Source organism: Cornus florida, unplaced genomic scaffold, assembly GCF_030987335.1.
Source record: "Cornus florida cultivar Cherokee Brave unplaced genomic scaffold, ASM3098733v1 CherokeeBrave_3.0.0_Hap2_Chr01, whole genome shotgun sequence".
NCBI classification, from domain to species: domain Eukaryota; kingdom Viridiplantae; phylum Streptophyta; class Magnoliopsida; order Cornales; family Cornaceae; genus Cornus; species Cornus florida.
The window spans coordinates 42526812-42549743 of NW_026775571.1; the positions used below are offsets into that span (position 1 = coordinate 42526812).

The 22932-nt window shown below is 37.3% G+C and overlaps 1 protein-coding gene across 2 annotated transcripts in view; it reads left to right on the forward strand.

The window, feature by feature from the left end:
• LOC132295461 (uncharacterized) overlaps positions 1–21202 on the forward strand; it is a 38336-nt gene extending 17134 nt beyond the window's left edge. The window contains exons 6-11 of one of the 2 annotated variants that reach the window (XM_059793737.1): positions 8974–9127; positions 12500–12673; positions 17042–17101; positions 17177–17291; positions 20656–20699; positions 20867–21202. In XM_059793737.1, the coding sequence (XP_059649720.1) occupies positions 8974–9127; positions 12500–12673; positions 17042–17101; positions 17177–17287 (499 nt within the window). In that variant the 3' untranslated portion in view covers positions 17288–17291; positions 20656–20699; positions 20867–21202. The remainder of the gene's footprint in view (positions 1–8973; positions 9128–12499; positions 12674–17041; positions 17102–17176; positions 17292–20655; positions 20700–20866) is intronic. The other variant, XM_059793743.1, reaches the window with a different exon arrangement.
• The last annotated feature ends 1730 nt before the right edge of the window (positions 21203–22932 follow it).

Genomic DNA, 22932 nt, shown 5'->3' on the forward strand with positions numbered 1-22932 from the left:
TTATATTATTAGAGGACTGGTGCCTTTTAACAAGGCCCTTTTGGGAAAGTGGCGGTGGAGATTTGGGATGGAGAGGCATAGACTTTGGAGAAGGGTGGTTGCGAGTAGATTTGGGGATGAGAGAGGTGGTTGGTGCTCCAGGGAAGTGAGAATTCCTTACGGTGTTCGGGTTTGGAAGTCCATTTGGAAGGGCTGGGATGAATTCTCAAAACACATTAGATTTTGAGTGGGGGATGGGAGGAGGATTCACTTTTGGGAGGATACTTGGTGTGGCGATCGCTCTCTTGCCATTACTTTTCCCATACTTGCAGGATTGCTATGGACAGACAAGCCTTTGTGTTTGACTACTATCGCCTTGATAGTAGGAGAACAGTTTGGGACATACGTTTCTTAAGGCACTTTCAGGATTGGGAGATCGAGGATGTCTTTGGTCTTTTGGAGTTGGTGTACAAACAGTAGCTTACGGGTGACTTTTTTGACTCATGGGGGTGGGTTCCTTCTCCCCAGGGTCGTTTTGGTGTTCGGTCCTTCTACAGGTGCATTATAGAGGTACATTGTGACGACCTTGGTTTTTAGGCCAGTGTGTTCTGTGATGAATCGAAGATTTGACCCGATAACGGATCCGATATGCGGAAGCGAAAACAGAAAACAGGACTCTAAGAAGTCAAAGTGACCTTCCATGAGGTCGTGGAACTCAATGAGAACTGATGCGGAAGCAAAAGGTCAAAAATATGACAAATAAGCCCCCAGGGGCAAAATAGTCATTTATGAAAAATGTGAATTCGGGTTCCACCGAGCACACCGCTGGAAAGATAACAAAAAAATAATCAGGATGGACTCAAGAATCGCATGATTCGGAGTCCTGACGAAGGAGAAATGGCCTGACGAAGAAAAACGAGCACTTAAGGCTAAAAGGGTAAACTGGTAATTATTCAGGAAGATCCGGATGCAACCGAGCACACCATTGGAAAGACAGCGAAAAAGTAGTCAAGTTCAAAAAAAATTTCACTCGATTTGGAGTTCGGACAAGGGAGAAACGAGGGTTTGAAGTTGAGACGTCGCGGCGGCCCGACGAAGGCCATGGCGCACACGGCGCCCATACACGAGCCCACCGGCGCCCATGCCAGTGCCCAATGGCATGCACCAGCTGACAAAAAAAAAAAAACAATGAGGTTCCAGAACTGAGGCTTGAAACGAAGGCTGAAACGAATTTTTCTGCAAAAACACGAAGAAGAAACCTCCCTTAAAATCGAGTTTTCTACCCGACCTCACGAACGGAATCGAAAAAAACTTACTGTGAAATCCCCAAAATGCCCCTAGATCAGAACTGAATAAGAGGGTTAAAGGTTGCTACAGTGACTGTCTGCAACTGAGAGCATAAACGGACTAGAAGATGAATTTTTCTGGAAAAACACAAAGAATATACCCCCCTCAAAATTGAATTTTCTACGTGATTCGCGAGAGAATTAAATAAAAATGGAATGTAGAATGCCCGAAATGCCCCTCCATGAAATCTGAACAAGAGGGCTCAAAAGCTGCCAAAATGAAAACTGGAAGCTGAACTTTACGATGGATTTCCGGCACCAAGATGACCTTTTCTGGAAAAACACGAAAAAGAAACCGCTCCTAAAATCACGTTTTCTAAGCGACCATGTGAAGATCGGAATTTATTTCCTAAAGGAAAACCCCAGAATGCCCTAAAATCAGATTATGCAAAAAGAATGCGAAGTGAGTCAATTGGAAGCTCAAATCACCAAGGATGAGGGTTTGCCCGGAAACAACCATGCACGCAAACGTAACTTACCTATTTGGATGTGCTAAAATGATCCACGATTTAAAAATAACACCGATGCAAAATTTGACCCCCCAACGGCCAAAAAGGCAAAAATGAACTAGAAATGGGAAATATGAAAACCAAAGTTAGGAAATGGTTTCAAATGACTATTTGGCCCTTGGCCACACTTCATACAGGATAAATGAGACCTAGTGGAGGTGCCGGAACATACTTTGCACCACCCGATTTGAAAATGAACCCTTAAAGGCTCGGATTTCACTAGTTTAGCCCAAAACGCAAAATATGAAACTAAAATGCAAAAATGAGAACTAAATGGTGTTTGGCCATTAGCCACACCTCACATATGGCAAACAAATGCTAAAGGATGAATTACATACACAATGCACGCACCGGTGCGAAAATGACATAATATCTCATGAATTTTTAATATTTCCATAATGAAGTTTGTAAGTAAAAGTGCATAACATATATAATATATGATATTGGTCTCCGGCCTCATTACATACACATCAAAAGAGTGTCAAAAGGTGCACTTTAGTGCACATTACATGGCTTAAACAATAAGTACAAGTTTTGTCAAAATAAACAAAAGTAAACATGATATGCTAACATGTGCATATTCAATATCATCAAAAATACTTCAAGACTTCTAGTCTATCTAAGAGTGTTGTGTATCTCACAACAAAGATTCTTCACTTGCAAAACAACCAGTAACTTCGGGGTGAATAAACAAGACTAACAAGTTTATTCGTAGGGGACGAGCATGTGTGACTTGATTTCTTTAAGATTTTTAGACAACATGAATCATTTCAAAAAGGGACCATGTCACCTAACGTCTATGTCAAATATTAGACTCAGGGATCATCCTAAGCTATCTTAGATCATTTCTAGCATAAATCACATCATCTATGCAATTCAAATAATATGGAAGCACGTTATACAAAGCAACAAGATAAAGGTTCTTAAAGGTATCAACTTGCAATCTAGAATACAGAAACAACTAAAGTGATCATGCCACCTAACGTCTATGTTCTAAATAAGTCTAAGGAATCATCTTAGACCATGTTGAACAATCAAAACAAAAATTACAATTTCAATGCCATCTAACCAACATTAGAACTTCTAATATAACGCGTAAAACATGGTTTCTCAAAGTAAACATCCTGAAACTTAAAACGAGAAAACAAGTAAGAAACAACAAGTCATATCATCATCTAGTTATCAACTTGAAATGAAATGCGAAATCAAATAAAGTGGATACTTGGACGTCACGCCGGATCAAACTGACAATGTGGTTACTAGCCCATGGGTAACCTCCCTATGTGCGCACTAGACTATATAGAGGGACTATTCCCCGTACTTGAACCACGTCCTAGCCGTAGCCAAACAACGACATCCCCAAGTTTCCAAAATCAACAAGTTGTGCAACAACTTATATATCAGCATGTATATACAAGATAATCAACTATCTACCATGCACAGCCAAATTTGAAAACCTATACAATACATGTTCTAAGTCCACAACTAATATGATATGATGAATGTCGAATCTTCAGTGTGCGATTCGTTACACGCTATGCATGAAAGATGTTAAATACGAAATGTGCAAATCATTACACAAGGTAACAATATATTCAATAAGGAAAATATATTCTCATGAGTATAAACATAGCAACTATGTTATCCAATGCTCAAAACATAACCAAATGAATATACAACAAGTCCATGTTCATGATTTTGATATAGAATCGACTTTCAAACATAATTAAATCCATGGCTCAATTCGATAGAATTTAATTAAATAAAAATAATTAAATTCCCTATATTCCAATTCAATTCCAAATAACCTCAAATTAATACATATTAAAGAACATGGCATGGTCATCACCTATATCCATTCTAAAACTCAATTAGGTTATTGGAACAACAAAGTAGAACTCTAATTAAATCATGCTAATTTAATTACCAAGGTTCTAAAGCAACTTCAAATGGTCCACAATTAATATATACTAGTAAACAAGTCTTGGCCAATACAAATATCAAGTTAAAATCTTAATTAAGCTAATGGGATCACAAAATAGATTTTAATTAATTTTTTTAATTAAAATCTCTAGATTTTTAAACTTAACCAAATGCTCTCAATTTAACATATCTTAGAGAACATGCCAAGGACTAATGTAATATCACATTACAAGCTTATTTCATGCAAGTTACACCTATGTAAATTAAACTTTCACTAAAGTTAAATGTAAAATAAAGGTCGCAATTCTCATGTAATTAATCCCAATTTAATATATGTGAACAATCACACCAAAGCTTAATTTTCTAGCATGCCACAATTCAATTCCAAATTGCATATCACCATGAGGATTAAATCTTAAATAAGGAAATTAATTAAATGAAAGGTTTCAAAACCTCACTGAATATTCTAAATCAAATATATGTGAAGCTATATGGCATGTAGATCAAGAATATCAAGTCGGAATTCAAATGGAGTGAATAGTGCACTCGGGGCAAATTAATTAATCAAATTAATTAAAAATTACTAATTTTCGAAATACCTCCAATTACTTTCAAATTCAACTATGTTGAAGAGCATGCTAAGGCCAAATATAATATGCTATCACACATTGATTTCAAGCTAGTTAAGGCCACATGAATTAATATTTTATTCAAGATAAATATTAAATAAAATCTTCATTTCTTATCCAAATGTTCCAATTTTAATATATGTAAATCAACATATCAAGGTGTAATATAATGTCAAGCCACAAGTTTAAAATATGTTATAACCCACCGGGAAAATTAAATTTCATACTAGAAAATAAATAATAAAAAATACTAGATTTAATATTCAAGCATGCATTTGAGTTGAATAAGCATCAAAAGTATGTAATAGAGTAAGAAAGTAAATTATAACACCCTTTACCTCAATTTGAGATGAAAACCTCAAAGGCCCACCGAAAAAAAAGTGTTCCGAATCCACCGAAACCGAAGGGTTTTGTCGGGGATAACACGATCTATATGAATCCCCAAGAAGTCCCATGAAAATCCAAACTTGACCTCAAATCCAAACTCAAAACTTGGCCAAAAATGGTTTCTAATAAGGGGTAATGGTAGAGCACGACGAGGCGAACAACAAATGCTAAGGCCGAAGGATTTCTATCAACGAAATCAAGTGGAGGAGAAGAAAGAGTGAAGGCAGCCCCTTGGGCTCCCATGGCTGCCAGCCAAGAGGAGGAAGAAGGTCTGAAAATCTGATTTTAAAAATTAGGGCAACCTATTTATAGAAATCTCAAAAAGTGCCTCGAAAGGGCCCCGCCGGGTCCGGAAAAGTGGATTTTGAGCAAACGCGCTCAAACGGCAAAACTTCGTGAACAAAAAAGATTTAAAATAAGAAAATATGAACAACGGAAGAAACGGCGTCAAAACTGAGTCCCAAGCAGAAAGTTATGCCCCGAACAAGTTCGGCGGCAACCAGGTCCAGAAATTCTGAAACTGGAGAAAAACGACCAGAAGGAAATTCTATGAATTTACAAGTCAACGAAAAGTGAAAATGAATCTCGTACGAGAATCCAGGCTCTAGACGAGATATTTTGCAATAACTTTCGTTAATTGCACAATGGCCCCTACAAAAAGGGTTAACTGCGAAATTGCCCCAGAATGAAAATATCTTCCAAAAGATATTTTCTTAGATGCCCCTGAAATAAAATATCTTCAAAAGATATTTACGAAAAACACTCCAAGAAAAGAAAATAATTCCGAAGAATTGTGCATCTATGCTCCTATGGACACCGGGAGCAATCAGAGTACTTTCTTACAAAAGTAAAGATACGTATTTCGAGGAAACCACTGAAGATGAAGACACGTGAATTCAAAAACCAACTCCGAGCATGAAAAGTGAGGTTGTGCCAACAATGTGACAAACGGGGAAAATACAGAATAGGGAAAAAGACGAAACAGGGAAAAGGACGAAAGGCGCATAGTGTCCGAAAAGTGAAAATACGAAAGTGACTCGGTCTCAAAGGAAGTTGTCAATTCACATGAAAGAGTCTCAGAAATCAATTCCGAGCACTCGAGATGACACTAAGCGACACGAAACAGAGCTCAGAAAAGAAAATTAAACGAAAAAAATTCATTCATAAAATTTCAGGAAAAAGAAAAGGAAGGCAAATGACCGGGTCGTTACATACATGGGGATTCTTTTCCATGGAAGGCTATTTGGAGATCCAAGGCCCCTCTCAAAGTGGCTTTTTTTGCGTGGACGTCGGTGTTGTGGAAGATCTTAACCCAGGATAACTTGAGAAGGAAAAGACAGATAGCGGTCAAGTGGTGCTACATGTGTAAGTGAGATGGGGAAACAATTGATCACCTTCTGTTGCATTGCTCCGTGGCTAGGGATTGTTGAGTTTTACTGTTGAGTTTGTTTGGGGTTCAGTGGGTTATGCCTAGATCTCCCAGATTTTTGATTGAGGCTTGGCGAGGGTGTATAGTGGGGGCCCAAGTCCATGACTTTTGAAGGGTTATGCCGCTTTGCATCTGGTGGTGTTTATGGCTTGAAAGAAATAGGAGATATTTAGAAGGAAAGGAGACTTTTATAGGGGAGTTGAAGTTCTCTATTATTAACACTCTTTTTTGTTGGGTTTCAGGGAGATATTGCAAATCCACGGAGGAGATAGTTGATTTTTTGGACTATTTGAGAGTTTAGAGCCCCTATTAGGTCTTGTGTATCTTCTGAGGGATGCGTTCTCCTTTTGAATGCTTCTTTTATACAATCTTTACTTATCAATATATATATCATATGTCATAAAAAATATATATATATATTATGACATATGACATATATCATTTAATATTTTTATTTTTTATAATATACTATATGAATAAGTGACATATTATAGTAAATAAATGGTATATTACAATCTTCTCAGTTGAAACTTAAAAATTCTCAAGCTAACAATTGGTTGGTTTGATCAATGGGAGCTCGAAAGGATGTGTTTCAGATAGAGGTGATTGACGGTTAACGTGCAGACAGATATTATTTTAGCAACAGGAGCATAGAGGAACCATATAAACTTCCTCGATGAACCGCCTTGACAACAATTAATGTGCAGACAGATGTCATTTTAGTAACAGAAGCAAAAGTCTCCTCATAATCAATACCATACTCCCTTGTGAATCCCCTTGTAACAAAATGAGCTTTATACCTCTCTAGGAACCATCAGACTTGGTCTTAATTTTATAGACCCATCGACAACCAATTGCACGTGTATCGGGGTAAGGGTACCAAGTCTACTGGTCTTATGCAGAGCTGAGAGCTCTTCATCCATAGCTTGTTTCCAATGAGGATCAAGAACAACCTCTTTATAGGAGTTAGGCTCAGAGTGAGAAAGGGTAGATGCTAAATTGGAACAGAATCTAGCAGAATTAGAGAAACCAAAAATGATCCGGACAATTAACGAACTCATTGAGGATAGCAAGGAGGTGCAGGATCCACATTATCAGAATCCAATGGAGAGCCAGCCGAGAGAGGTGGATTTAAGCCTACAATAACTCAAAATAATTAACGCATCCATTGGAAATTCACTTGTTCCCCCATAGTCGTTCCAACTATATTCACCCATACATTATATATGTCCTTTCGTGTGTTAATATAGCCCTTTATGACTTTTATTTTTTATTTTTCTTCTAAAACCCTCCATAATTGATCTCTAGGTATATCATATTCGATCAAAAAAGTTATTAAGAAGTTATGATATTCTGTTATCTTACTGATGGACAAAAGATCAAATGAAAGCTTTGGAATATAGTGTAGAAAACTATGAGGAGCTGCATCAACTGTTGAATCCGGCAACATTACAAATCTGCCATCAGCAAGAATAACAGGTGATCTGGAAAAATGATTATCCAATGCAGTAAACAATTTAATCTTACTATTGATATGGGCAGAAGCTCCTGAATCAATGGCCCAATTAGTGGAATGAGGGGATGCAAGACAAACAATTGTACTTAGATGACCAAAAGTAGCAATGTGAACACTTAAAAGCCTAAACAATCACTAACTTTTAATGCATGATACTTAGAGTTTTTGCAAGTAATCTAACTTCAAAGCCCCACAAATACAGCCTGGGCAGTTCATATGGCCTAAGATATTGACTCGATCAACCCTTTATTTTGGTGTTGCTTCTGGATTTAGAAGAAATTGAAGACATTTGGGAAAGACTTGGAAAAGAAAAAAAGAACAGAAAAGAAGGTGGGGGGGTCAAGACCTTTGATATTATGTTTAGGATGTTGAGAAATAGAATAACTTAAAATGCATCTTTGCCACTTACTACATCACTCTTGACACAGATCTTTTCACGCACTCGCATGAGGACACGTGTTTGAACTGCAAAAATCATTTCCCAAGATGATTTAGTTATCAAGGGACGGTGCTTAGAAGCAGCTTCCAAACCTTTACCCGTCATTATTCCTATGTGGAGTCTAGCTCTATAGCACTACCTGTTCTACTACTATAGATTTTATGGCCTTCCCACGAGCATTTGGGGAAATTTGAGAGCAACTGGAACAGGTGAGCAGTTAGGAAGAAGATCCAAATAGAGTATCTCTTTAATGTGAGACATGATCAAATAATGGTATTAGTGAGAAGTGAGTGAATGGATTCTAATTCTTGAGAAATAGAGGGCATGGCTGAAACAATTGCTTACATTATTTAGTTAGAAGAAACCCCTAACTTTAAATCTACAATTAGAGACATAAGCTTGTAGAGAGTGCTCTATGGTTTCTTGTTACAAACTCTTATATATATATATATATATATATTTCAGATACTATTAAGATGATGAAACTCTTTTTTATCAGCACGTTGTTGGCTTTACTTATTAATATGGACGAGTGAAAATGTGTCCCGTATGTTTATAAGTGGATGCAAAATATATCAGCTTTTTTTTTTGGTCTCTATGTGACACTGCGTTTCACAATTTTACTTTTCTGTTTGAACCAGCTGAGTAACAACCAAATGTATTGAACATCTCAAACTATAATGGCTTGTAAAGTCAGGACCACCAATTTACTATTGTTGACTGTCTTAGTTTGTTATCTTTCTGTCGACTCATTATTAAAAGAATTATGGATATATTGTATGGATGACGTGATTAATTTGGGTGGTTGAATTTCAGGGTTGGAGGTAAGAGCAATATTGATGACTACACCCTGGCCGCGGAGGCTTGCTTACCCATCATAAATGCAATAATGGCCGAGATCAAGAATCAAACTTATCCTCAGAGATGCTTTTTGAATATAGATGTACCATCAAATGTTGTTAATCATAAGGTGAATCTAATGCTAGCTTTTGGCCATGTAATTGTTGCATTAACTAAAAAATTATGAAAACAAAGAAAGATGAGTAATTTTTGACATGAACATCTAGAAACGCATCTGCTCCAGATCTTTAGATACACTGACTCATGCAGATCAACGGGCTAGTGGCCTAGCGGTATCAGCCTTTTACTTCCTAAAGGGAGGTCAGGGGTTCAAGTCTCAGAAGAGACGTGTGTGTGAGTACCAACTAGGAAAAAAAAAGACTCATGCAGATCTTCAGATAGAGGGGTGTGTCTTTTTGTTTTATTTTATTTTTATATATTGTTGTGCCTTGCCATGTGAGTTATAACCTACTTTCTAGGAATTGTCAGATTGACCTATCCATTTTGTGTCTGTCCTTGACTAGCTGAGCTTCATATCTAGATGGTTGAGCTTGGTTGATCAGATAATGGGTAATTTCATCCTTGATTGCAATCACTGCACTTCGTAGAATTCAACTTTCCTTGCCTGGGCTTGGTTTAAATCTTTGAACGAGTGATCAGCTCATGTCAGCTCAATTCAGTTAGCACTTGGTGCTCCTAATGTTAAGAAGACTAGGTGCTTTTATGTTAATTTATTGAAAATTTCAGGTCATTTTAGTCAGTAAAAGGAAAATTGGTGCTGAACAATGTTTTGTTTTTGTTTTATTTATATTATTTTTTAGGGTTAAATGCAAAAAACCCCCCTGAACTATAGGGGTTTTGCAACTAACCCCTCTGAACTACAAGAAACCCCCTTGTACTATGAATTTATTGTAATTTGCCCACTCAGGCCACCAGAATGAAGAATGACGAAACTGCCCTTCCAATAAAACGACGTAGTTTCTTATAATCCTTTCCTTCTTCAATGGCTTCAGATGGAATGTTGGGCGAAGCCGAATCAGACGACGTCGTAGAACCTGCAATCATCGTCGCTTGACGATGACGACGATGAGCCTGGTCATCCCTGATATCGACGACGTCGCTCTTGGTCATCGCCGACGAAGCCCCACTACCGTCGGATCTGTTCTCACTGGAACTGAATCGGTAACCGCAAAGCCATACATCGGAAGAGACAATGGTTCGTTGTTGTTCATTTTAGAGAGAGAAAGTGAGGGTTGTGAGATCGACTCGAAGTCCAAATTTTTTGATATATATGTGTCTGTATGTGTGTATGTAGATATATATGTGTCTGTATGTGTATGTATAAATATATATGTGTCGGTGATGGTGGTGGTGTTGGGTTCGATTAGGGCTTTACAAGGTGTATGTGATGATGGTGATGGTTTGATTTGGTGGTGATGGTGGTGGCAGAGTGGGTTTATGGTTCAATTTGGTTTCACAATTGTTTGTGCATCTCCATTACATCGGGCTAGCATTTTCGTTGCTGAGTTTGGTAACGCAACCGATGGTGGTGTTGTTGGGTTTCAGTTAGGTTCTGCAGACAAGCCGAATCGGTGATGGTGATGGCGTTGCGTTCGATTAAGGCTTTGCAAGGTGTCCGCGATGATGGTGATGGTTTGATTTGGTGGTGATGGTGGCGGCGGAGTGGGTTTGTGGTTTAATTGGGTTTAACAATTTGTTTCAACATCAATTCTCTGAGTTTCTATTGGTGTTGTTGTGGCGGCGGCGACGGTGGTGGTGCTGTTACATATTCGATGAACAGGCAGGGCAAGGACAGCGGTGGCTCGCGGTCACGATTCCGGAAGCGGCAAGAAAGGAACCCATCGGGGTCGAATGAACATGGTGATGAAGTAGTGCAGCGGCGGCGAGAAGTGATTCTGATCGGTGCGAGGGCGGAACTTCAGTGGTGGCACTAAAATGGCAGTGATTGGGTTCTATGATTGGGTTGCAATACTGGGTTGGCTACAGAACCTTTTTTTTTTAAAAAAAAAAATAAAATTAACTCCTTTCAATTATGGTATTTGATTAATGGGTTTTGTTTATATGATCAAATTATTGGATGGTTTTGAAGGAAATTCAAATTTTTTGTCAGAATTCATCCTATGGTTCACAGGTTTTGAGGTATATGCAGGGGGACAACTGATAGTTTTGGTGGGAATTTCAGTACTGAGCTCGGCGGTGAGAGAAATAGCCGGCGAGCTTGGAACTGAATCGGCAGTGCTTGCAGCGGTGCTTGGAATGGTGAACTGAACTGATAATGATGGTTAGTTCCGGCGAGCAGAGAGCTCGGCTATCGTCATTGATGGGTTTGATCATTGTTGTTGCAGGGGACGGGTTTGATGGAGACGAAGGGTGTATTTGGCCGTCCTGTTTAAAACCCATTTATTGGCTCAAATAGGATTGTTTGGTTATAATGGTAGCAAGGGTATTTTTGTCCTTTTATGTGAATAAGGGCATTGTGGTCTTTAATTTTAAAAATTAGCATTACGTGATGGCACATGCCATTTGTAAGCCGGAATCCCGCCGGAATCCTGCTGGATGGAGTCATCTGCAACAAAATTGAATAGTCCAGGGGGTTAGTTGCAACTTTTGTAGTTCAGGGGGGTTAATTGCTGATTTGCCAATAATTCAGGGTTTTTTTTGCATTTAACCCTATTTTTTATAAGTAATTTTCAAATGCTGAACAATGTTTTGTTACTACAGGTTATACATCATCTTTTGCTGAATTCAAAATCTATACAAACACAAGATGTTGTTGTCTACTTTATATACTCTTACCACTTTCTTTGTTGCAAGTATGCTACACTTTTTGCTATTGGACTTTCAGGATATGATTGATACAACCCTCAAAACACTAAGTAATACAATTTGAATGTTGCATAGTGTGACAAGTGTTAACATGAACCACATCAGAAGCTATCTAATTCAAGCACTGGTTAATCAAGCCCAATTTTTTTTTTTTTATTAAAAAAAACAAGCTTATTTTGTGCTGAAGCTTTGCTCAATTTTTTCCTTGTGATCAAGCTCGGAAGAGTCTTTTTAAAAGCTGAACCTGTGTTGAACTATAGCTGTTTCTTTTGTTTAATTCTTATCTCTATCCAGTACTACCAAGAAATGAATGAGATTCTGACTTCATTTTAAGTTACAATAGCCATTATCATAGCTGATGCAGTTGAAAAAGACGGTAATTTTTGAAGTTCGAACTAATAAAATTGCCTTCAATTTTGTTATCTGATCAATTTAAATGTGTCCAAACATTGTATTGTGCTCTCTCTCCTGTCTTATAGTTATAAAAACTTTACGTAGAAGCAACGGCTGTGGTTAATTCAAATTAACTATAGTTGTTCTAGGTTCATTTATGACAGTAATATTTATTTTCAACAGATAATGGAATTGTCAACCATTCTGAAGAGTACTCTTGATTTGAGTTTTGGTTGTAATGTTGTTTTGGCTCCTTCAATAGGGATATAAGTTGACTAAGCAGGGCAAGAGTATTTTCAAAATGGGGTGGAGGCAGGTCACTTCTGATGCCCAAGGAGGGAAAATGTTATCAACTATGACAATGGATACGAATCCAGCATTTACAGAAACAGATACTTCAACTGTATCACAAGAGCAACTTGTATTCAAGAGAGAAGTAGGGCTCTTTCTCTATTAACTGCCTATTTATTTACGAAGATTTCTTATTTTGCTAATCTGCTAAAGTGATTTTTCTATATAATTTCCGAGATACTTTGAAGCTACTTGTCTTGATTATAATTCATAGCTAAAAAAATTGTTTTCATTTATAATCATTTTTTATTATTTTATTTTTATGTTCTGTATATTTGTTGTGGCACTACTTTTCTCCTGGAATTGAGTAAATTCTTTGCGCACATGACCCTTCCAGGGTGGTGCTTTCTTAAAGATGATGGAATCTTCTTTCTCTGGAAAGATTACATTAGCTTTGCCGCTACTACGGATTTATCCTTTGATGTTTTGATTGTAATACTTCTTATGAATATATCACTGTATAATTTATAAAGCACAACTATGAGTAGATGAACTATCTTGATCACATTAATGAATCTGAAAGTCAAGCAAACATGTATTTGTAAAGCTTAGTTTCCAGTATAACTTTATTTTTTCTGCCTAGATTTGATCCGTGTTGCCTTTACTTTTGCCATCTCTTTCCACTGCCACACAACTCTTTGCACTGCCACACAGTTTTTATTGGAAATGTTCCTCTAATGCAAAAATCATTATGATTTGCTTGTTCCTGAAAATATTCCTTTTTTACTGTAATACCTTGTTTTGACGAGATGGATGGACCAAAGATCAAGATGCCCACTTTTTATTATTTATTCCTTCCTCTCTCAATGTTTATAGAAACTGATTTAGGGCCTGTTTGGCAGCTGCTTCCTTTTGCTTTTTTTGTTATCATCCGAAACAGAAACAATGTTTCTGTTGTGGAGTGTGTTCAATAGTGATTGAAAGCATGTTTAGTAATGTAAAAATTGTTTCAAGATTTTAGGAAGCAACAACATGAAAACATGTTTGGTAAAAAGTGTTGCAAAATTGAAAAATAAAATGGCTAGTTAAGAAAGACCACTTAAGATTTTTTGTTTGGGTTCTGTTCATTGATACAGTGTTTTTTGCTACAGTGCGAAAGCATTAGGAAACACCAATTTGGGCCTGTTTTTGGCAACAAACGCGGTACTAATCAAATCGCAACACTTCTTACCAAACACGTTTTGATATTTTGCTTCGCTACAGTTTTTTTTTGATAAGTAATAATAAATTAAAAAAAGGCGTTCAATAGGGGAACGCGTCCGATAGACATAAAAGAACCCGGGAACTAAGGCCCTAAAGAATCCAAAAAAGAAATTAAATCAACAGAAGAGGAACAGGAACTTCTGTTCACATAACTGAAGAGAGAACGAATAATAAAAAGTTTCAGTGTCGCTGTAGACGACTCATTTCCTTCAAACATTCTACTATTTCTCTCCCTCCAAATACATCACCAAATACAATGCGGTGCAGATCTCCAATAATCACAAACACTTCTACTCACACGATAACCTCTCCAAGCATGAATCAGCTCCTTAGTAGAACGTGGCATTACCCAATACATGCCAAAAAGCCCAAGATTAAGATTCCAATAGTCGTGCGCTACAGAACAATGCATTAGCAGATGATCAACTGACTCCCCATTCTGCTTACATATGCAACACCAATTAACAAAATAATTTCCCATTTTCCTCAAATTATCGATCGTCAGAATCTTACCCCAAACTGCGGTCCATACAAAAAAAAGCCACCCTAGTAGGAGCCATAGAACGCCAAATAGTCTTCCATGGAAAATTAGAGGGTGCAAAATTAGACAAACATAAGAACAAAGACCTTACTTCAAAACGACTGTGAGAAGAGGGAATCCAAATCAAATTGTCATAACCCCTGCCAATTCCTTCCTGCCGATACAATTGATCCAAAAAAATGCTCACATCATCTAACTCCCAATCCTGAAAAGAACGCCGAAAAAGAACATTCCACGTAATTCCACTATTATCAAGCTGGTAACAGTTAGCGAGGGTGGCATGTCTATCAACTGCAATACTGAATAATCTTGGGAAAGTACGACATAAAGGCTGATGTCCACACCAAAGATCTTCCCAAAAACGAACGCGACTGCCATCAAACTCTAAATCTAACATGAGGAGAAAAGGCATTCCATCCTTTTCGAATGGATTTCCAAGCCCCAACTCCTCCCGCAATAGAAACCGGACGTGTAGTCCATCCTCCAACATCATCCCCATACCTGCAGGAAACTAATCTACGCCAAGGACGATGTGTTTCCTTCCCGTATCTCCACAACCATTTACCCAAAAGGGCTTGATTAAAAGGAATCAATCGTCTAATACTGAGACCCCCCAGTTTTATAGGCTTGCAGACTTGCTCTCATCGAACAAGGTGATACTTGAACTCTTCTCCCCTTCCTTCCCAAAGGAAATTCCGTTGAATTTGTTCAATTCTATCAGCAACGGAACATGGGATTTGGAACATAGAAAGAAAATAAGTGGGAAGGCTAGATAAAGTGCTCTTGATAAGAGTAACTTTACCCCCCTTTGACAAATATTGCTTCTTTCAACCTGCCAACCTCTTTGCATACCTATCAATCACAGAATCCCAACTCCCCACTAATCTGGGAGAAACCCCTAGGGGCAAACCCAAATAAGGAATAGGAAAGGAACTCACCCTACACCCAAGAACTGCAGCAAGAGAAGAGATGTCCTGTACATTCCCAACTGGAACAAGCACACTCTTGGCCACGTTAACCTTAAGCCCGGAAACTGCCTGAAAGCAAGCCAGAATACATCTCAAATATCTACGTTGAGACACTTCCGCATCACAAAAAACCAGAGTGTCATCTGCAAATAACAAATGAGAAATCTCTACCTAATTTGCAATATCCCTTCCCACCTTTGATGAGACCAAGATTCTCTGCCCGGCGCATAAGTCTGCTTAAACCCTCCATAACAATAAGGAAAAGAAAAGAGGACAAAGGATCACCTTGTCTTATACCCTGAGAGCACCCAAAAAAGCCGGCTGGAGACCCATTCACAAGAATTGAGAACTTAACAGACGACAAACATGTCTGAATCCATGTCCTCCATCTACTTCCAAACCCCATTCTTTGAAGCAAGTAGAGAAGGAAATTCCAATTAACATGATCATAAGCTTTCTCAATATCAAGTTTACACAGAACTCCAGGAACACCAGTACGCAACCTTGAATCCACACATTCACCGGCGATAAGAACTGAATCAAGAATTTGCCTACCTCCAACAAAGGCATTCTGGGAATCTGAAATAATCCCATCCATAACTTCTCGCATTCTTTGAGCAAGCACCTTAGCTATGAGTTTGTAAATACAACCCACTAAGCTAATAGGACGAAAATCCTTAATATCTGAAGCATTTCCCTTCTTAGGGATGAGGGCAATAAACGATGCATTAAGCGATTTCTCAAATACACCTGTAGATTGCCAAACAGGTCCTTAATATGGCAGAATGAGCCACATAACAAAAGCAAATAGTGAGTCTAAAAAGAAGTGTGTATTGTTGGCGAGAGGAGGACTGGTGAACATGGAATGATGTAATTGTCACAATACAGGGACAGGAAGTCTGCAAATGCAAGGGCCTGATCTACGGGTCTTTATTTAGGATTTTTATTTTTTAAATCCTTCTATGCTAGAGTTATTGATAGGGAAGAATGACATACTAGGACCTGCTGCAGCAGGAGAAGAAAAAAGTTTTCCTTTATCGGAATCCACACTGCTGAAAAGTCTGGGAAATTGGGAGCAATAAAGGACACCAAAGCGGGAGACAGTTTGTAAGAAAAATCAAATTTGAGACAGAAATGATTTTAGTTTTCCTATACTGTGGTTTCAGTTACTGATTGTATAGATGACCTTTTGGTTACTGGTGATAGAACTGGTTGGAGATATAGTTTTAGCTTTTATTAAACTATCAATATAATTTCCAGACCCCAATAATTCTTGCTCATTAACCATTAGAATATTTAGGGTAAATTATTAAACTTTTACTAATTTTTAGTTGTTTTCCAATGAGAAAGAAGCAGTTTGATTTTTTATTTTTCTTCTTTTCTTTGGTTTTGATTTTCTTTTCCTTTGCTGTTTTACCTCTATCAGAACTGAAGATTCAAAAAGTGCATTCCTTGCGTGCTCCACACGTGTTACTTTTGGCTCTCTAACTTATATATGTTTTGCATTCTCTAAAATATATATGTGTATTTGTGACTCTTGAATTCATTATTAGATTGCAATGAAGTCCTCTTTAGAAATATTCTAGGTATTTGTGACTTATTTTGCATGAGGAATGAAATATGGTGGTCTTTAAAAATATCCTACATGGAAGTACATCACTTTTCATAATCATTTTTTTAAAATTTATTCTTTCTTTTATATTATTCTAATTATAAACTCTACTCTTCACACATTTTCTAGGTAAGAGGAGCTCATGTTGACGAGGACGATACAGACTACCGATCTCTTCAAGAAGGATATGTTTGTAACTTCTCTTTACTTGAGGAAACTGACCAGAACATTCCGTTACTAACAAGCACTCATCTTTTCTTTTAGATAACTGTCACTCCACTTGGAGCCCTATCTCAAGCAGAGATTGAGTGCCAGGAGTACTTCAGACAATGGATACCAGGCGTGGCTGATCGCTCCTCTTCCTCGGCCTTGTGATGATGTAAGTTCCCTAATTCAAGTGAAAACCTGATGTATGCCCTTTATCATTTGTATGTTTCCCCCGAGTGAAGGCTTTAATAAACCTGAAATATTCCATCATCAAATCATTATTCTTATCCTTGGATTTCACAATACATCTAACTACGTATTTTTGGATCCAATAATTATTGATATGTCGGTGACAATAATTGTTTTCGTCTGTCACCAACATGTCAATATATATTGGATCCAGAAATAGACAGAAAAAAAGAAAACGTAGTTTGATATTTATTGTTTGTATGCTTCCCCCAACTAAAGGCTTTAACATGTCATATTCCCTCATCAGTTTATTAATTCTTATTCTTGAACTTTTCACGGCATTGAACAGCATAATTTTGAATTCAATAAATATTAACATGTCGGTAACGATAAACTTTGGTTATTTATTTTGTCTTTCCAATTTCATTATGGTAAATTATCCGGATATGAAATGAACGATTACAATACAGTCTTAAAGGATGTACTTGACCAGTTAAGATAAGTCTTATAGAAGGGCTTGACGCCTACTCTTGCTGTAGGATATTCTATTTCTATTTCTTCATCAATGGATTCTTCTTTGTAGAAATTGCATTAATTGCATATGTCACCGTTTGTAGTGACGGGATGGTGTTTGGCGGGACGGACACCGGGAAAACTCTCATTTTCTTTCAAAGATTCAATCTTTATACATTAAAACGGTCTAGTGACTTAAAAGGTTACCTTGATTGAGGTATTTTCATTCAAAGATTCAATCTTTACTCATTAAAACACCTTAGGTTTTGGGTAATCACCACTGGATTAAAGTTATGAAAGAAATGTGGTCAACCTCCCTTGAGGTATGCATGAAAATACAGATAACCCCTACCTTAAGCGACTGTTAGATTCATTAAACAACTTACCTCCTAAAATGCTGCAAGTTCAACGAAATAAGAATTGGCCCTACTAACCTTTATGAAATGACTATCCTACCCCCGTCACCACCACCACCAATACCAGCTGCTGCTACCACCATCGACTTCTTTTCTCTGTGTTCCTTCTTTCTTTCTCCCTTTCTCTCTATATTCAATAACCCAATTCAACACCAGTGCCATGCATATGCACTGATTATATAATGTACATGAATTAATTATACATCTATATGTATGTGTGGGAATTGCAAATCACAAAAAGATTTCATTACCTCTCTCTCTCATCATACATTGTTTCTCTCTCTAAGTGACCATCTCTACCCTTATGACACCACCACCGTCTCCCTGTTGGGTAATATTAGGGACTGTTTGAATGCATTAATGGGTTAAGCTTTGAGGTCCACTAATACATAGCCATTGTGATTCTCCAGTTCATATATGAGTTTCACTGTTTCAGTGAAAGGAACTGTTGGATGAACTATCAATTGAACAATCCTTGTAGATATATATTCTATTAGTTATTCTTAAATTGTTTTCGAAGCCGTCCAAATAAATTGGTTCCTACACATAAAATACATACTCTGTACATATATATACTATCTCATGGCTTTATAAAAAGAGAGAAGGAGGGCGATGACAGTGCTTTGATTTTGCGGGAGCCATTTATGGATCTTCTTTTGCAATAACCGACTTAAATCTGGGTCTTCCTTGGCAACAGCGATTGCTGTTGATGATGGGGTGTGGAGGCAGTGGTTTAGAGGGAGAAACAAGTGTAAGAGAAAGTTGAGCGGCGGTTGTGGAGAGAGTGTGGGGAGTGGTGGTGGTGGAAAGGGTGACTTTAGGAGAAAAATACAGGGGTATTGAAAAGAAAATAAAAGGATTATGAGAGGCTGTATTTGTTATTTAGTTCAAATTGTTTTTGTGTTATTTTTGAATGAGGAATATAAATTCGATATGCTCCAATACCAATTGAGAAAATATAGAACCATAACCCAATGTTTTGAATACCGGAGTATGCGAATGTGCCAACTAAATCTAAGAGGGGGGCAGGAATAGATCTTGACCAATTTTTCCTAACAATAGCTGATTTTCAAAGTATCACAATTACAGTTTATAATGCAGCAATATGAATCAGTTAAAGTAAAGAAAGCTTGAATAAATAGACCAAACAGGCACACATGAAATATGTGGGGAAACCCCAATGCTGAAACCCATGGGATCTAGTTCAGGTAAATAAAAAAATCCACTATGTAAGAAAGGTTTAACTGAGTTGTCAGATTTTACCTTAGAATCACCTAGACCTTCTCGACTCAGACTTACGCAACATCTCCTTACATCCTTCTACCCACTGACAACAGACTTGCTCCTCCCACAATTTGGTTCTTCGTGACTTCTGTTTTCCAATAACTAGTGAGACGTTTGGCTATGATATGTTGGTGTGATTTAGTGATGATCAACACTCTGAATAAAACTCACCATCTAATACAAACATGCTAGATGATGAAACAAAATTTGCACTCTATCTGCCTACAATTTTTTTTTTTCAAGTATAGAACTGTATAGTGTTTCGATCGGCTGAGTTATGAATCGCTACTGGTGTCATATCAATAGATTGACATGTCTCTCAAACTGTCGAGCTGTTCAAAAAAGCAGTTTCCTTTTCAGCTGTAAACACCAAAAACCCTATTCTCTCTATAATACTGATATGTTTTAGATACTCTATCAAAGGCAAATCCTACATACACAAAAGAATATACAGAGAGGACTCATGTTTTTGAGCAAAAATTGAGTGCACATATATTTTCCTTTTAGGAGTCATCAATTTCATGAGATTGGTGAGTGTCAAATGAGTGTGTTAATAGCATATTTGCTTCAGAGCTGATTTGAATGAGTTAGTTGAACACCAACAATTATTCAATTAAACCAATATTGGATTCGACGTCTGGTCGTTGGAAATCAAATCACTGGTTGGAGAAGCTGATCCAGTGGGAGCGGATTTGTTAATGATGTTGAACGAACTGTGTTCCTGGAGACTCAAATGGAGAGTTTGTTAGATCAGTTTGTGCCAAGACGTAACTAGGGTTAATCTAGTTGTAACTTCCTTCTCATTGTAGATTTGGTTTTTCTAGATTAGGTCCTGTGGTTTTTCCCATTTGGGTTTTCCACGTAAAGAAATTTGGTGCTATACATTCTACTGCTTTTATTTATTACTATTTGAATGATATTGATTAGCTTGATGGACTGATTGAATTTCATTATTTAGCTTTAATTTGAAATTGAAATTCTGGTCGTTCATTTAAAAAAATCAAAAGTAGTTAAATTTAGGTAAATTTACAAGCAATACCATTGTTATTATCACATAACATACTAAATTATCTTTATATAACATTTATATGAAAAAAATGAAAATATCTTTACAATACATGCATCATTTTGCAGTTAAAATTATAGCCATGCAACCTCTCAGCGAATTACGTTGAAAGGTAAGATGAATTTTTTTGTCAAATCTGATCCATTTTCCGTTGTTTCATGTTACTTAATTGACTCAATCTCATATGCTAGAAAAATTTCCCATAATTTTAGCATCCTTAAAGCAGTTATAATTGCATAATCTCACCATTCCCTGTTGTCTAAAAACCGTGTTATGCAGGACATACACATGACGATTCAAAGGGATTTGTACCTCAGAATTGTTGAAGTCGCTCTTTAGATTTATCTCTAATAACCATTTTCCTGCTTACTGATTGGCGAGACAGTACGTAATTGCATTCATTTCAGAGTTAAAGAAAACCTAAACATTGATGAAATGCTTGTTATCTGATTTGGAGGGAAAGCCTCCATTTCCTGTATGGTGAAGATACACATATTGATGAAATGCTTGTTATCTGATTTGGCGAGAAAACCTCCATTTCCTGTATGGTGATACACACATTGATCAAATTTTACTATATTGTGATTGTTCACAATCTGATGAACTTCACTACTATATGAAGTACGTAATTATCTGCCAACATGTTTTCTTGATAGAGTATCTGCCAATGACACTTGTGCACTGAATTGGCACCTTGGTTTATTGAGCTTGCGTAGAAGATCATGTCTTTTAATTTAAATGGACTTTGTATGACATGAAAATCATGTAGGTTTGTCCCTTTCATTCTAGAGTTTGCACAGGTCAACTTCAATGTATATATATATATATATATATATCCAAAAGGGTTGTGCAAGGAAGAATCGAACTGCCATTTCAACTACTTGAAAAAAAAAAAAAAAAAAAAAAAAAAAAAAAAAAAAAATCTAGAAGAAGAAAGCCCAAACTAGTTCATTCTGAGCTAACTGCACTGAAGATGTGAAAAAATATTTAAGCAAAAGGAAAAACAAAACCTCATACTAGTACAGAACGTTACATGTATACTCTGTACATGACTAATTCAAAAATCTTATTTTTGGTCATGCTTGTCTGTGTGTGTGTGTGTGTGTGTTTACGCAGGAAGAGCCTTCATTTTGTTGACGGCAAAGATGGCGGGTGTGCCTTCACTAGTATCGACCACAGCACGTGCACGTCTTCACAGGGGCATGACTTGACATCTTCATACAGGATGTATATCCCTCTACCTGAGAAAAGAAATGCAGTAAATATGATCTGAAAACGAACAATGTTGCCCAAATAGAGAAGGCAAAAGATAGAGAGACAATTGTATCACTATATATATATATATATTGTTCGGACATGCAAGAGCGAGAGTTATTGGAGTCATTCGAGTACATACCTTTCTTGTGATTTGAATGCAGTCGAACCCACAGCTTCTTCAATGGCGAGAAGAGGGATTGCAGACACCTCATTTGGAGGCCTGGGTGTGGTAGGTTAAAGAATGGTGAGGAAAGAGAAAGAAGGTGAGAGAGAGAGAGAGAGAGAGAAACTGTAGGTTTGCTTAGACTAGGGTGCAAGTTTAGGTCATTGTTCTTTTTATTTTTAATTTTTTAACATGTACATTCTCTTGTAGGTCAATCAATCATGGATCAAAATCTTCTCCTGAGCTACAGTGTATCTGTCTTAGCTAGTGAGGAGAATGTTAGGATACACTTTAGGAAAATATTGGGATACAAAGCTAAACGTTACAACATTTTTGTAACGTGTATCACTAATTCTCCTCACCGGCTGAGACAGATCCATTGTAACCCAGAAGAGGATTTCAATCCATCAATCATGCATAATTTTCATATCACATGCTTTTCTTGGTGCACTGTCTTCATCACCTCTTCACTTGTGGCATGATCTTCCCCACAAATCACTAGTTCTTTCATACTTTATCAAAGTCCTTTCTATTCCTTCCGCACAAACATCCCTTATGACTGAAGCTAGTGTGTGTGTGCGTTTTTTTTCCCCTATTGTTTAAGTTTTGAGATGGCCAGATAGGCAGCCATTTGTGGGGTTCCTTTACCAGTTTGGGACTTCTCTTGTATTTTAAGAAGACAAGCTCTCTCTCAGGATCAGTGTGCCACAAGTAGTCATCTCCTATTGGTCCACTTGTACCACAAGGGTATATACGTATCAACATTGTCGGATCATGGCTTGCAGGCTCAGAAATATGGATCACTCACTTTTTGGAAATTATTGGCTTGCAGGCTCAGAAATATGGATCACTCACTTTTTGGAAATTATAAGTTTCGGCTCAACTATGGATTAGTGAATAATTTTGGAGTCAGATCACTTTTTCA